Source organism: Musca vetustissima, unplaced genomic scaffold (assembly GCF_032173495.1).
Source record: "Musca vetustissima isolate MV318-11 ecotype Yass unplaced genomic scaffold, APGP_CSIRO_Mvet_v1 utg17949, whole genome shotgun sequence".
Classification (NCBI taxonomy): domain Eukaryota; kingdom Metazoa; phylum Arthropoda; class Insecta; order Diptera; family Muscidae; genus Musca; species Musca vetustissima.
The window spans coordinates 53050-68444 of NW_026878543.1; the positions used below are offsets into that span (position 1 = coordinate 53050).

The window sequence follows — 15395 nt, forward strand, 5'->3', positions numbered from 1 at the left end:
CCTTTCCTTTCAACTTAGCCTAACCTCTTCACATGGTGGGTGTCGACAACAAATAATATGAGGGCTGAATAAAGATCTTAAAAATCGTTTTTGTTTTTTTTTTAATTGAATGTTTGAAATTCATACGACATCTTCAGAAAAATTTACAATTTACGACCTCATTCTTATCGAAGCCTTATCGAATTCTTTACAAAATCTGGAGCTCTTAAAAATGCATTATTAATTCGATTTGAGCCGATTTTGCCCTGTCCGACAGTGTGTCTGCTGAAATCACGATGGAGATCACAATATTTTTGGTAAAGATTTGAAATGTTGCACAGACATTGCTAGAGCATCTACGATGTTTGACATTTCAAATGGGTTGCGTCCATCCATTTTTTACGAAAGCAACCCCCCAATATTCAGTATTTTGAAGCCTTTTGGACACGTTTTGACCAAATCCGCTGTAGTTTTGTAGTTTTGGGTGCTCAATAGATAGCAAATCTTCATACCAAAAATAATCAAGATTGCTCCTTGTTTCGAGGTAGCCTCCATTGAGCGGAACACCCTATTATTTGGAGATTTTAGGCATGTATTTTTCAACCGAGTCGGCTCCAATTCGATATATTGGATTCTCATTGGGTTAGACATCTTCCTACCAAAAATGTTCAAGATTGCTCCTTGTTTCGAGGTAGCCTCCATTGAGCGGTTCCCGCCATTATTCGATATTTTAGGGAGCTTGGGCAGGTTTTTGAGCCGCTTTGGCTTCAATTTGATATTTTGAATTATTATTGTGTTAAAAAAGTCTCCATACCAAAAATGATCGATATTTGTAAATGTTTAGGAGGTAGCCTCCATAGAGCGGAATCCCCTATAATTCTATATTATGCGGTTTTTCTGTATGTTTTTCAACAGAATTGATTGCAATTTGGTATTTTGAATTCTCACGGGGTAGAAAATCTTCCTACCAAAAATGATCAATATTTGTCAAAGTTTCCAAGGTAGCCTCCATAGAGCGGAATTCCATATAATTCGATATTTTGTGTTTTTTCTGCACGTTTTTCAACCGAAATTAGGTTGTATTTTGGATTCTCACTGGGTAAAAAATTCCCTTACCAAAAATTATCAATATTTTCCCAATTTTCCGGATAGTCCCCATATAATGGTACCAACCATTATTCGGTATTTTTTGGGGTTTGGAAACGTTTTTGATGCGAATTGGCTCTAATTTAGCTATACAGGTTCTTATGGAGTGTAACATTTGCATACTAGAAATTATCAATATTGGTACACTTTTTTTTGGGATAGCCTCCATAGAGCGGTAACCTTCAAGTTTCGGTACTTTCGGGAGCTTCAGCACGCTTTGGCAAGTGTTTACACAATATCGGCTGTAATTTTATATTTTGATTTGAGATTGTGTAGAAAATCTCCCTACAAAAATTATCGATATTGACCTAAGTTTTAGGCTAGCCCCCATATAATGGAACAATCCATTATTCGTTATTTTAAAATAGTTGGGCAGGTTTTTAAAACTAATCGATTGTAATTTTCCATTTTGGATTATCATTGAGTAGAAAATCTCTCTACCAAAAATTATCATTATTTTCCCAAGTTTCCGGGGGAGTCCACATACAATGCTACATTCCAAAGTTCGGTATTTTAGGGGGCTTGGGCACGTCTTTCAGCCAAAGTGGCTCCATTGTGATTTTTAAGGTTCAAATCGTGTCAAAATTATTCAAAATGGGGTTAGGTTTTCGTATAGCTCACATATTACGGAACTACCCCATTTTTGGTATGTAGAAGGCCTTACCAGCATTTTACTTCCGGTGAGACGGTTTTTTTTTTTTGGTATAAGTAGCTCATGAAGGGTAGCGATCCATTGTCAGTATTTTGAAGGTCTTAGCCGAAACTATAAAAAGTTTGACCTGGCCGAATATAATTATGTTTATACTTATTTCTTAGGGAAATGTTTGGGGGCCTATTTTATTTATTGAAATATTGTGATTCTTATTTTAATCCCTAGAAATGAATTAAATTCTTCCAAAATATATAAAAATAAGTTATTATAAAACAAATGAAACAACAGCAAAAAATTAACAGAAAAATGGCATAAATAGCGAAGTTTTCAGGCTAAAATTAATGACAATTTAACAAAAAGAACAGAAACAAAATTTGAAATATGAGAGAACTCTTTCTTATTTCTATGAACTCGATTTTGGTAAGAATTAAAATTTCACTTCAAAAAGAATCAATTTTCCATGATGTACCCCTTCAAAAGCTCATTTGCAAACTCAAAGCTATATTTTCTGGGTGTTTGTGTGTGTGTTATTTTTCATTTGAAATATTCTTAATTTCTAATAATTTCTTCTATACAAAAATTTAGATGTTTTGGAATAGAGTTTATTTCCCTTGTTTTGTTTGTTTCATAGATGGCTGCTCTCTGTGGTCCACTCTCCTTGTCGTGCGACGGTAATATTATTGGTAGGTACTTTCCTTAAACCATACCCTTGGACATCATGCGTACTGTGTTCTTAAGAGCCTGACGTTTATTGCAGAACCAGATGCGTATAACTTCACGTTCATAGCCTAATTGATGGGCTAGGCCGGTGATTTCGGTGCCTGGAATTTTTTTTTAGAAATGATATTTTGTTATTAATAAAATTAATTTTTTTTATAAAATAATTATTTTTCCAAAAAAAAAAAAAAAAATACATAACTAAATAAAAATCAATAATAATTACTATAAATCAAATTATTATTAGTATTTAATAAATAACAAAAATTAAGAATTATTTTTCGATTAAAAAAAATAGATTTTTTAATTTCAAATAATAAATTTAAAATTTCAAGATATCAAAAAATTCAAAAATAATTTTTTTCTTAATTAAAAAAAAAAAATAAAAATTCAAGAATAATATTGAAAAAAAATATAATTATAAAATAAAAAAAATTCAAAAGGATAAAAAAAGCATTCAAAAAAAAACTTTTGTTTTTAATTTAAAAATCAAATCCCAAAAATAATATTCCAAAAATATTAAACATTATTAATCATGTTAATCGTTGTCAAAATTGTGAAATTACCACTCACCCGATGGATGGGTATTACGCTCAAAATGAGCATTCAACAGCTCGAGAGCTTGCGGTGTAAACGAGGTACGTCGTTTGCGTTTTTTCGATGGTTCTACGCCAATGTAATCGGTTAAATGATTTTGGCCCGATTTAAAACGATTCCAGTGACTGCTGAGATCAAAAGCAAAAACAAAAAAGGGAGAGAAGAGAAAAAATATCAAAGTTAGTAAATCCTTAGAAACGCCACTAATAGCAAACGCTGTAGGAACTTAATCCATACTCTCACCTCTCTTCGGCCTCTTTCATCCAACGCTCTAAAACGGGTTTGATTTTTTGAGCGCTCTTTGGTGTTATATCCAGCTTTTCGAACCTAAATGGGGGAATTATAAAATTGAAAATTTTAGTATTTTTTAGGAAGAAATAAATATTTTAATTGTTGTTGTATTATTTTATTTTAGTATGCGCTTTTGTTTTCATTTATTTTAAAAAAATAGTGCCAGGACATTGTCTGTTCACAGGGTATAATTTTTTTGGTTGTTGTTTATTTGAATTTTGCTATTCTAATTATTTTTTTTGATAATAAAGCCAAAAATAAGCAAAACAAAGTTCCTTAATTTTTATATATTTGTATGGGTTTTTTTAAACAGAGAGAGGTCCTTGATCTCCCGCTCTGCAATGAGCAAAGTAGCTTAATAATATTTATATAAAAATATGAGGCAATGCCCTGGCCAATATAAAAACAACACAGCCTGTTTTTGGATTCATTTATAAGTTTAGCGCATACTAAAATTAAATTAATTTATAAATAAATAATTAATAAAAAGGAAAAAAATTAGATTACAAAATTTAACGCAGTATAGGAACATATTTTGTCAAAGTGGTTTAGAAAAAAATATTTCGTTGAATTTATTATTAAGTCTAATTGCATAAATTACGAAAGCTTTTGTAAATCGTTTTTATGTCAGTGGTTGTTTTTATAGCTTTTTTTTGTACGTTCACTAATAGTTTGATAAACGCTTTTTACAATAGCTTTCATATCTGGAAATTATTCTTTAATGTTTTTATTATTTTTAAATTTGAAGTCACATTTATGTTAGAGTTTTCCACTTCTTTAAAAAAGGTCCTGTGCTAAATCATCGAACTTGTTATTTCCGGAAAACAATAGGCAAAGTTTCGAAAATAATTGTTATTATTTAATTATCTATTTAAAGGTAATGGTATTTTATTTGTCATAAAAATTTCAGTTTTGAAAAAAATATTTTTTAAAAAATTATATTGCTTTTATAAGCTTTGACTAGGCTTTTAAAAAAAATTTTCACATTTATTTATTTTGTATTTAAGTTTTTTTTGTATATGAAAAGGTCTGATCAAAGCTTTTAAAACAAAATTTTTCAGATCTATTTAACGTTTTGTTTGAAAGCTTTTTGTACAGATTAGATTTTTTTGAAAGCTCAGACAATAGCCTTTGAATGTAAGCTTTCGTATCATCATTCCATTTTTTTCTAAATACATTATTTGAAAAATCCAAAGAGCTTTTATTTAAACTTGTGTGATTTTAATATAAAAATCCGAAAATTTCATTAAATTAATAAAAGGCTCATATAAATAATTAATATAAAAATCCGAAAACTTCATTAAATTAATAAAAAGCTCATATGCGAATCATAGTTCAAAGATAAAATTTATAATTAATTGTTATTCAATTTTAAAATATTTATTTTTTATCAAAAATTTGAAAAGTTTTCTAATAAGCTTATTAACCCGTTTTCGACAGAGCTTTAAACGACTATTCATTGAAGCTTTCGTATAAAATTTGGTGCATTTGATAACAGGTTCAGCTTTAGTTTCCTATTACAAGCTCATTGTGGGTGTGTTCGAGAGAAAGCTTTTGAAAAAATATTTTAAAATCAATATTTAACTTTCTAACATTCAATATTTCATTCTCAGAGCTTTTTTATATTAAGCCTTTCGCAAAGCTTTCAAAGACATTCATTTGTAAAGCTTTTGGCATGTATGGGGATGATAGGTTTAAAACGTTGTTACTCGCTCAATAGCTTTTAATAAAATATTTGTTCTGAAGCTCTGAGGGTTTCTATTTTTATTTATATATTTTTTTACGTTTATATTTTACGATTTTTGCAAGGGCTTCGAATGACACTTTTACATAATATATTCCTTAAAGCTTTCATATTCCAATACGTAATTGTTTTTCCTTTTTTGAAAGCTAGTGTCAAAGTTTAAGATTTAATTACATATTTCAATACAGGAAAATACCAAAACTTCTCTGCAGTTTTCCTATTTAAAATCTGTCACTTTATTTTAGTGCGGAATAAGCTTTTGGAACGGACATAAAATCCCTATACATTGAGCTTTTAAAGCTATATATGCCAATACAAAGCTATATTAACAAGTATAGCTTTAAAAGCTATAATTATTTATTTAAGAAAAGATATTCTGATATTTTATTATACTGAGCTTTCTAAGCTTTACTTGTTATTAGTTTCCATAATTATAATTATTAATTCTATTATTTTAAAGATTTGAATTTAAAAACATTAATGTTATATTCCGTAGAGCTTTTAATTTAATATATCTTTTTTGTATATATGTTTCATACTTTTTTATTGAACTTTTAAATCTTTACTTTTTCATATCTGTCAAAAAAGCTCTAATTATTTATTTATTTTTTTTCGATTATATGATGTTTCTAACAATTTCTAACAAAAAATATGAATGATCCTTCGCCCTAAAAAGTCATAAAAACAAAAAAGATATTGTTATAGAAGAACTTTTCGCTTTATGATCAAAAGCTTTTTCATGAATAGAATGACATCAATTTACAAAGGCTTGTTATAGATAGATACTTTAATCGGATAATATTTTTAATACATTCAATACTATTCAAATGTTTTTTCTTTTTTTTTAATAATTTTAAAAATTTAGCTTCGAAAGCTTTCTATGCAAATTTTTTTTTTAAATTTAAATTAGAAGAAGATATACCATTAATACGAATTAAATAATATTTTAATATTTTCAATAGTGTAGAGAAAGCTTTTCCTGAAAGCTCTACCTGATTACCATGTTTCTATCATACATAATTATATACATCCTTTTTATTTAAATGATCCTAATTTGCGTTAAATTTTGTAATATTTTTTTAATATTAAATACAACAAAGCAAACAATTAATTTTAGTATTATTTTTTGTAAAATTTTTAGTTTATACTGAAAAAAATTGATTGATTCATACTTATTATTTCCGTTATCAACATACATGTTTTGCTGTTGAGACGAGAGTTGAGCAGCGTACATTTGTGCAGCTAATGCACTGTTTTATTTCAGATTCGGATCAATTCGATTTTTGGTTTTTTGTTCGATTGTGGGTGTCGGGGGAATTGTGTTTTGTTTGATTGTTTGATCGTAAAAAAGCCGTAAACAAGAATGAATGGAAAAAATAATATATAGAGAAAATTTTATTTTATTATTATTACTATTAATTTCGTATTTAAAAAAGCAATTAGCAATTGTTTGTTAGTTTTAGTTTGATTTTTTTGGTTTTAGTTTTAAAAAGAAACAAATGTCCTGGCACAATAAATAAATAACAAAAATTTACTAGTTTTTTTTTGGTTAGTTGGTATTATTTTTTTTAAATAATGTTTCTATTTTCTCTTCAGAGAGTTGGTAGTGGTAAATGAAAAAAAAATGAAATATACAAATAAAAATTAAAACGTTTATATAAGGCTAGGGAAAATTAATAATAATAAAATGAAACAATAAAAATATTTAAATAAATATAAACAGAAAAAACATTTATTGTACTTAATTGGTATTATATAAATATAAAACTACAGATAAATATAAATATTTATTATTTTTTGTTTAATAAAAATCACTGCATAATTGCAAAATGGAATTGTTGGTTAGTTTAATTCAATTGATGTTTAATTTAAATTATTATCCTAAAAGTATGCAATAAGGATATGACATATCAAAAATCACTCATTAAAATAAATACGTATACTTGACGACGTTACTTATACGCTCAGTGTTCACAAAATTAATATAACTTATACGCTCCCATGCTGGAAGCCAGAAATTTGAAAATAAATTAAAAAAAACTCTCTTTTAATAAATACAAAAAAAAAAATATAATCAACTATTTTTGTTAGATTTTAATTAAATACTTTCAGAAAAATTATTAAAAAAATAAATAAAATTTTAATAAATTAAAAAAATCCTATTAATATTTTTTTTAAGAAAAATAAAAATGTATACATCTACAGAGGACATTTTTCTACGGTACGAATATAACAAAAAAATACTAATATTATGAAAAGTATTTTCACTCACCTGCATATGGCACTTTGACTATACGCTGGACCCTCGGTTACTGACAAGGCCTGACCCACTTGCGTCTGGGTTAGGCCCAATGATAAACGTCTTAACTTAAATGCTTTGGCAAATTCTTTAATCTCATCTAAATCAATGCCATCGACCATATTTGTGGTGGCTTGGTTGATGGTGGGCTCATCTGGAAATGAAGGAGCGCAAAAAAAAGGAAAGGAATTAGGATATAAAAAATAAAATAAATAAAAAAAATTGTACTACCTAAAATTAACTTAACTATGCTCTTCTATGTTAATAAAAATATTTCCACCTTTCTCAAATACAATTTATGTTTATGTGTTTCTTGCCAAGTTTCCATCGTGTCTTGCCATTTTCTTCCTCAACTTGTTGAACGTCTCGAGCTATCATTAGCAAGTCATTTGTTAAATATTATTTTCATTACGTTTACCTTGCAATTACTTAGGTAATTGTGGTAATTAAGTAAATGTAATTAGGCATCATTTGGTTGGAAGTGCAATGGGAAAGTTTATGCCATGGAAATTTGAGAAATGAAGATACACAACATTGAGGTAGGTTCAGTGGATGACATGACTGCAGATTTCTTAATTGAAATTTAAAAAGGAAATGTGGAAATATTTTCAAGAAAATACCAAGGACAAAATAACCATCAAAATAAGTTTAATAGAAAAAAGTCAAGGTGAGGCCTATCTATACAAAAACTACATCATATAGAATTTTATTTTCTATAAAATTCTTTTTTATCAAACTAAGCCAGAATGTATTTATTTGATCAGCAACGTATAAGTATCGGCAACACTTATACGACCCCTTTGTAATCTATTAGTATTAGTCATACGCAACCTGGTATATAGGTAGCATTGGAATAAAGAAGGTGACAGCCTTCCAGAGGTATTTTCTTATATAGCAAAATAAATTGTTAGCCTTTTTGAGGTACTTTCTTATAGGAAAAAAATCGTCAGCCTGAGGTACTTTTGTCAATAGGATCTGAGGCATCTGAGGTATTTTTTCCATCGTCAGTATCGCTGAAGTATTTTTTCCGTATAGGAAAAAATTCGTCAGCCTTGCTGAGGTATTTTTTTCGATTTAGGAATGGAGAAGGTGACAGCCTTCCAGAGGTATTTTCTTATATAGCAAAAAATATCAGTCTTTCTGAGGTACTTTTTTTATAGGAAAAAAATCGTCATCGTCTTATATAGGAAAACAAATATCAGTCTTTCTGAGGTACTTTTTTTATAGGAAAAAAATCGTCAGCCTGAGGTATTTTTGTCAATAGGATCTGTGGCAAATTAGGTATTTTTTCATCGTCAGTATCGCTGAGGTATTTTTTTCCGTATAGGAAAAAATTCGTCAGCCTTGCTGAGGTATTTTTTTTTCCATATAGGAAAAAATTCGTCAGCCTTGCTGAGGTATTTTTTCCGTATAGGCAAAAATTCGTCAGCCTTGCTGAGGTATTTTTTCCCTATAGAGAAATATTCGTCAGCCTTGCTGAGGTATTTTTTCCGTGTAGGAAAAAATTCGTCAGCCTTGCTGAGGTATTTTTTCCTTATAGAGAAATATTCGTCAGCCTTGCTGAGGTATTTTTTCCGTAAATGAAAAATTTGTCAGCCTTGCTGGGGTATGTTTTCGTATAGGAAAAAATTCGTCAGCCTTGCTGAGTTATTTTTTCGTATAGGAAAGAATTCGTCAGCCTTGCTGAGGTATTTTTCCCTATAGAGAAATATTCGTCAGCCTTGCTGAGGTATTTTTTCCCTATAGAGAAATATTCGTCAGCCTTGCTGAGGTATTTTTTCCGTAAATGAAAAATTTGTCAGCCTTGTTGAGGTATTCTTTTCCGTATAGGAAAAAAATCGTCAGCCATACTGATGTATTTTTTCGGCAGCAAAAAATTTGTCAACGTTGAAGTTTTTTTAATCACAAATCGGCAGCATTGCTGAGGTATTCTTTTCTTTTTATTCTTTTCCGTATAGGAAAAAATTCGCCAGCATTGCTGTGGTAATTTTTCTATAGAAAGAATGTAATCAGACCCGTTGAGATATTATTTTCTGTAGAAAGAATGTCATCAGGCCAGTTCAGGTATTTTTTAATAGAAAAAATCGTCAGCCTTCTTGAGATATTTTTTGCTTATAGGAAAATATCCCTCAGCCTTGCTGAGTAACTTTTTCCAATAAGAGAAAATGCCAGATTCCCTAAAGTATTTTTTCTATAAAAAAGTCATCAATTTTGTTGAGAGATTTTTCTCCGTGTGGGAAAACAATCGTCAGCCTTTCTAAGGTAATTTTTCAGTATATGCAAAAATCGTCGACCTGGCTGAGGTATATTTTTGTATTAGGAAGAAGTTCTCCTGTCTATTTTTCTAAATATGTCGTCTTTGCTGATGTAGTTTTAATAGGAAAAATCGACAGTTATTGAACATAACATGAAACGTATAAGTATTGACAAAACGTATACGCCAATTAAAATTAATTATACGCATCATGAAACAGGTAGAGTTAATATGAAGAAGTGGTTATTATTTGTTAATATTTTGTAATCTTCTGAAAATATGTTTTTTTCGATTTAAAATTCGACGTATAGTATGCTAAGACGGCTTAGCATGTTTTAAAGTTCTTTACGTTTTTAGATACTACGGTCCTTAATTTAAATTCTCTGAAATTTTGGTAATCATCGGCCAATCCAAACCAAAGTTATAAGCAAAAATGACACGTATGATTTAAAAAAACTTCCATACTTTGAGAGCTTCTGCTGAAAAACTTACTTTTCAGACTTAGCATACTATTCTTCGGAGGCGTCGAATTATTGACTCAAGTACAATTAAATTAAATTTAAAAAATTAAGGACTATTTTCTTTTCCTGCAACATTTCTTAACTTCCCTAATAATATTATTAATTACACCCTTTACACCTTTTTTTGGTGTCATCAATCTCTTGGCAGACGAATTTCAAATCATTGTCGACACTAGTCTCAATCTACTACCTCTCAATTCTTTACTCTACATCTTCATCTTGAGTGTCTGTCTTCTATTTTATTTCCACTCCTCATTATCCTCGTCAAAACTGCAATGAACTTAAGTAGCTTTATCGCCGCCAACAAAGACAATGTGTTGCTTCCTTGAAACTTTTGTCTCTGGTAATTAAACATTGACAAGCAACAGTAACAACAATAATAACAACTTCGGCTTATGTACAACACCAGCAACAGTTTTGGCAACAACTCAATGTGGCAAAGGATGAATTATTTCTAGCTGTTTATTGAATTGAATTTTGAAATTTAAGCCAGAGAAAATATTAAGCATCAACAGCATAGAATTACGAAAATAAATTGTAATTTTTCTTCACTTAATGTCTCAATGTCTTTTAATGATGCAAATGTGGCGGGAAAAGGGTTTGGGAAAAAGGAGTGATGCTTTTTTTGAGGTATATAAAAAAATTAGTATTGATTTTTTTCAATTTAATAAGGACCTTACTGCAAACGAGAGAGTTTTAATTTTGCTGTAAATACTCTATAAATTATTCAGAGCAACGTATACGTAGTGACAACACTCATACGCACCATATTTCTTAATTAATAACAAAACTACGCACCAATGTCAGATTAATCATAAAATTATGATTCAGAGCGGATATAGAATAATGAGGGATATTTCTGTTTGAATTATCTAATAAAAATAACTATTATGGAATAAAAATATCCCCAGCTGTATTATGCCTATTTACTGCAGGAAAATGTGTGTTGTATAGAGAATATGTTTTCTATACATGGTATAAACGCTGCAGTATCGATGAATTTTAGTGATGGAGAAATTTCTGTAGATCCCATCATTCCTATTTTTACCCATCTAATTTCCAGTTTTAAAAATTCCCATCTTAAATGCATGACTGTAACTTGATCATCTTATTTTATACAGCGTAGACGTCGTAAACTACAATGCTGCGTTGTAGCCCTCAACGCAATGATACTGCAGCGTATCTCAAAACCATGTCATTAAAGTTACTCCGCAGTGGTATGAAGATGTGGATGACGATGATGCTGTTGCTGATTTGTCTTTACATTTGCTACTTTTCTTTCCAGCAGACTTACTTAGTGGCGAAGTGGCGCACAAGTAACAGCTCTTAGAAGCCAAACCATAAAAAGACATGCAGAAGTAGGAAGAAAGAAAGATTTCATGTTGTTGTTGCTGCCTTCTTAGTTTTTAAATATGCATATAAGCACTCTTAAGACGTGAAAAACACAAGTTTTTGTAAAGCGTCAATTAGCTGTAATTAAGCACAATATTGTTGTTAGTTAGTGACATACAAACGAACATAGAGAGAGAGCGAGGCAGTTTGACAGACATATATACGAAATTTAGTGTTATGCTGAAATTTACAGACACCTACATTGCGAATAAATCTGTTCTCAAGAGGTTGGGTATAGAGAATATGGTTTGAGCTGTGGAAGCTGAAGTATGGAAGCTGGAGTATGGCATTACTCCCAGCTAGTTTTGATTTTTATATCCTCGTTGTTATTGTCAAGTGAAATGTTATGTTTGAAATTTGTTGTTCTTCCAGCATGTTAATCCTTTTATTAGCTTGTGATAATTTATGTATACAATTTGTTAAGTAATTACACTTGATAGATGTAATGAAAGGAGTATTGGAAGAGAGCAGAGGTAGATGTTGCTGCATTAAAAGGACAATTATTGGGGAAATTTAAACAGATCTCAGTTGCAATGACGAAATTCCTCGATAGAGCTATTGGATTATTTTTATAGAAAAAAAAAATCAGCAGAACGAATTTTACAATTTTTTTTTTGAGAAAAAATACTTCTAATCTTTTGCTGTAGAATATATTATTTTCGTAGCAGTAAAGAATTTGGTTTTTGTTGTGTATACGTATTGACATTACTAATACGCATCATTTACTTATCAATTAATATGAATCATACGCACAAAAGGACTAAAAACAAACTATATAGCTGGGGTCCGGAATTTATTCGGTAAAAATTAAATACCACAGCAAGTCACATTTTTCGTATAGGAAAAAATTCGTCAGACTTGTTGAGGTATTTTTGCCGTATATGAAAAAAATTTGTCAGCCTTGTTGAGGTATTTTTGCCGTATAGGAAAAAAAATCGTTCGTAATTTTTTCCGTATAGGAAAGAATTCGTCAGCCTCGTTCTTGCTGAGGTATTTTTGTCAATAGTAAAAAATGCCTCATCCTTGCTGAGGTATTTTTTTTTTTACAGAAAAAATGTCATCAGTCCAGTTGAGATAATGTTTTCTGTAGAACAAATAACATCAAGCCAGTTGAGGCATTTTTTTCAATAGGCAAAAATCTTCAGCTTTGCTGAGGTGTTTTTTTTCAATAGGAAAAACATCGTGAGCCATGCTAGGGTATTTTTCCATATAAAAAACTCGTGAAAAAATTAAGGAGAAAATGGGGGTTTTACTGAGATATTTTTGTTAATAGAATATATAAGGCAGTTGTTATAAAGAATTTTTTTTCATTGTAACTCCGATCATGTAGCTCATCTCGAAAGAGAAATTAATAAAAACATTTACATGAATGATCTTCGCCCTAAAAAGGCATAAAAACAAAACTCAAGAATTTTTCGCCATTGAAATAAATCAACAGGAAATTACGTATAAGTATTGACAACACGTATACGCCAACTTAGACATCATATAAAATAAATTATACGCATCATGAAATATATAGAGGTAAAATTAAATATCTCAGCAAGGTATGACAATATTTATGCATGGCAAAAATTACTCAGCAGACCTGATTAATTTTCTCCTGTAGGGGAAAAAACGGTTAGCAACACTGAAGATTTTTTTCCTATTGTAAAGAAATACTTCAGAAGGGCTGACGTTACTTTTGTTCTATTCTGAAAAAAAAAACTCAGGAACGCTGATATTTTTTTCTATACTGGAAAATATTTCAGTATATTTTTCTACCTCCGCAAGACTGACGAAATATTGCTTATTGGAAAAAATACCTCAGGAAGGCTGGCCTTATTTTGTCTACGCGGAAAATACCTCAACAAGACCGACGAGTTTTTTAATTGCAAGAAAAACGATGATATCTGGGCCTTACGACTTTTTTCCAAGCTGTACCTTTATGCGTATTTTAGTTTTTAATAAAAAAAAATATAGTGCGATCATCGGCACTGGCCCCGATAATCTTTTTAAGAAACCATAGCAAATATTTTCGATTATTGTATAAATAACCTCAACTATGCTTTAATATTTCCTCTGTCCTTATTACCTCTCCCATATCGTGGCCTAAAATACCTTTACTATTTGTTTGATTTTTTGCAAAGACGAAAGCAAAAAAAAAAACTTTTTAATAAAGTTTATCAATTATGGCTCTAAAATATTTACCAATTGGCCATTAACCTCTTGGCCATATGGCTTCGACTCTCATATGAAATCAAATTATCGATTCTGTTTTTTTTTTTTTTGTAGACTTCTTTTTAAACATTGCTGGTTTTTTGTGTGTGCTTCCACCACACATATGCACTTAACTGGAAGTTTGATTGTTGTTGCACATACACACTCACACATACATAAACATACATTAATCCAATCAATACAAATAGCAAAAGTCTAATGAAAAGCTAAAATACAACAAATAATGAAAAAATATATAGACTCCCCCACAAAAGGAGCAAAAAAAATCTGAACGAACGAAATCCAAACTCACATAAGTATCATTTGCATATTTCACTAAGCAAATATGTAGCCTGCAGCCCCCCGAGGGCTTCATCATAGCCGGCGAAAACGTCCATAACCATAATCAAATATAACTACCCCCCAAAAAATATAGCATTTCCGCATACTTAACGAAGGTGAATAATGGACTACATCATAAAACTCATGATGAGCGATGTGAAGTGAAATGGTTGAAAGGTTTTATTATCCCGTCATATGTGTGTGAGTGTGTGAATGCATGTAAACATATATTTTTTTGAGGTTATTTTTTTTTTGTGGTAATCAAATATTTTTGCCCATTTTTTGTTTGTCTCTGATTGAATTAGAAAAATATGCAATTAAAAAATTGTTGTTGCTGGTTAGACAAATTACTTATCAACGGTATTTTGGTTAGAGACACAATTGAAATAAGGAAAGTGCTATGGAGGAATATAAATTCCAAAATATATTAAACTAAAAATGTAATCAATGCGAAAGTTCCACGAAACTTCTCTCAAAAATATATTCTCTGAAAGGCGAATTTTTGAAGGATATTGAAAGGACTTCGGGAAGGCTGATGATTAGAAACCAAAAAAATATATATAAATATTATAGCCGATATAATCATTTAAATATTTTTGTGAAGTCCAGTGTGCGTATACGTTCTGACAGTACGTATACGCAACCTTAATTAATACCAATCATACGCACCAAAGGACACCTGAATTTTTTCTTTTCAATGTATATTCCAGGAAAGCTGAAGAATTTTTTCCTATACGGAAAAAGAATATATCATCATCATCTTTCCTATACGGACAAAACCTCAACAAATCTGACAAATTTCTTTCTTGAAAGTTTGTAATTGTCAACGTATACGCAACGACATCACTTATACGCACCCCGTATTTTGAAAAATTTGTTGTTATACGATAATAAAATAGGCTTGTATAGAAACAAATATATCGGCACCAGCTGAGGTATTTTGTTTAATAGAGGAAACAATTTTCCGCCTTGCTAAGGTTTTGTTTTACAGAAAAAATCGTTAACAGATACAAAAAAAAAAAAAAAAAAAATGGCTTTGTTGAAATATTTTTTGAAATAGAAAAAAATAGCCAGTCTTTTTAAGGTGTTTTTTCCATAGCAAAAAAATCGATAGTTGTAGCAATAGTCAGCCGAAAACAAAAGCGATTTTTCTCTGTCATTTGATTCGTATGATTGACATTAATTAATAACGTTTTGGTGCGTATAAGTACTGCCATGACTTATACGTACATTATATTAAAATAATTATTTTTTGAGCTGGA

General features: G+C 30.0%; 1 protein-coding gene across 1 annotated transcript in view; it reads right to left on the bottom strand.

Annotated features, from left to right (window-relative positions):
- Positions 1 to 2473: 2473 nt before the first annotated feature.
- Positions 2474 to 15395, bottom strand: part of LOC133323288 (serine-rich adhesin for platelets) — a 169251-nt gene continuing 156329 nt past the window's right edge. The window contains exons 8-12 of the mRNA XM_061532228.1: positions 7399 to 7579; positions 6323 to 6376; positions 3335 to 3418; positions 3068 to 3216; positions 2474 to 2598 (exon numbers count right to left, since the gene is read on the bottom strand). Coding sequence (XP_061388212.1) covers positions 2474 to 2598; positions 3068 to 3216; positions 3335 to 3418; positions 6323 to 6376; positions 7399 to 7579 — 593 coding nt within the window. The remainder of the gene's footprint in view (positions 2599 to 3067; positions 3217 to 3334; positions 3419 to 6322; positions 6377 to 7398; positions 7580 to 15395) is intronic.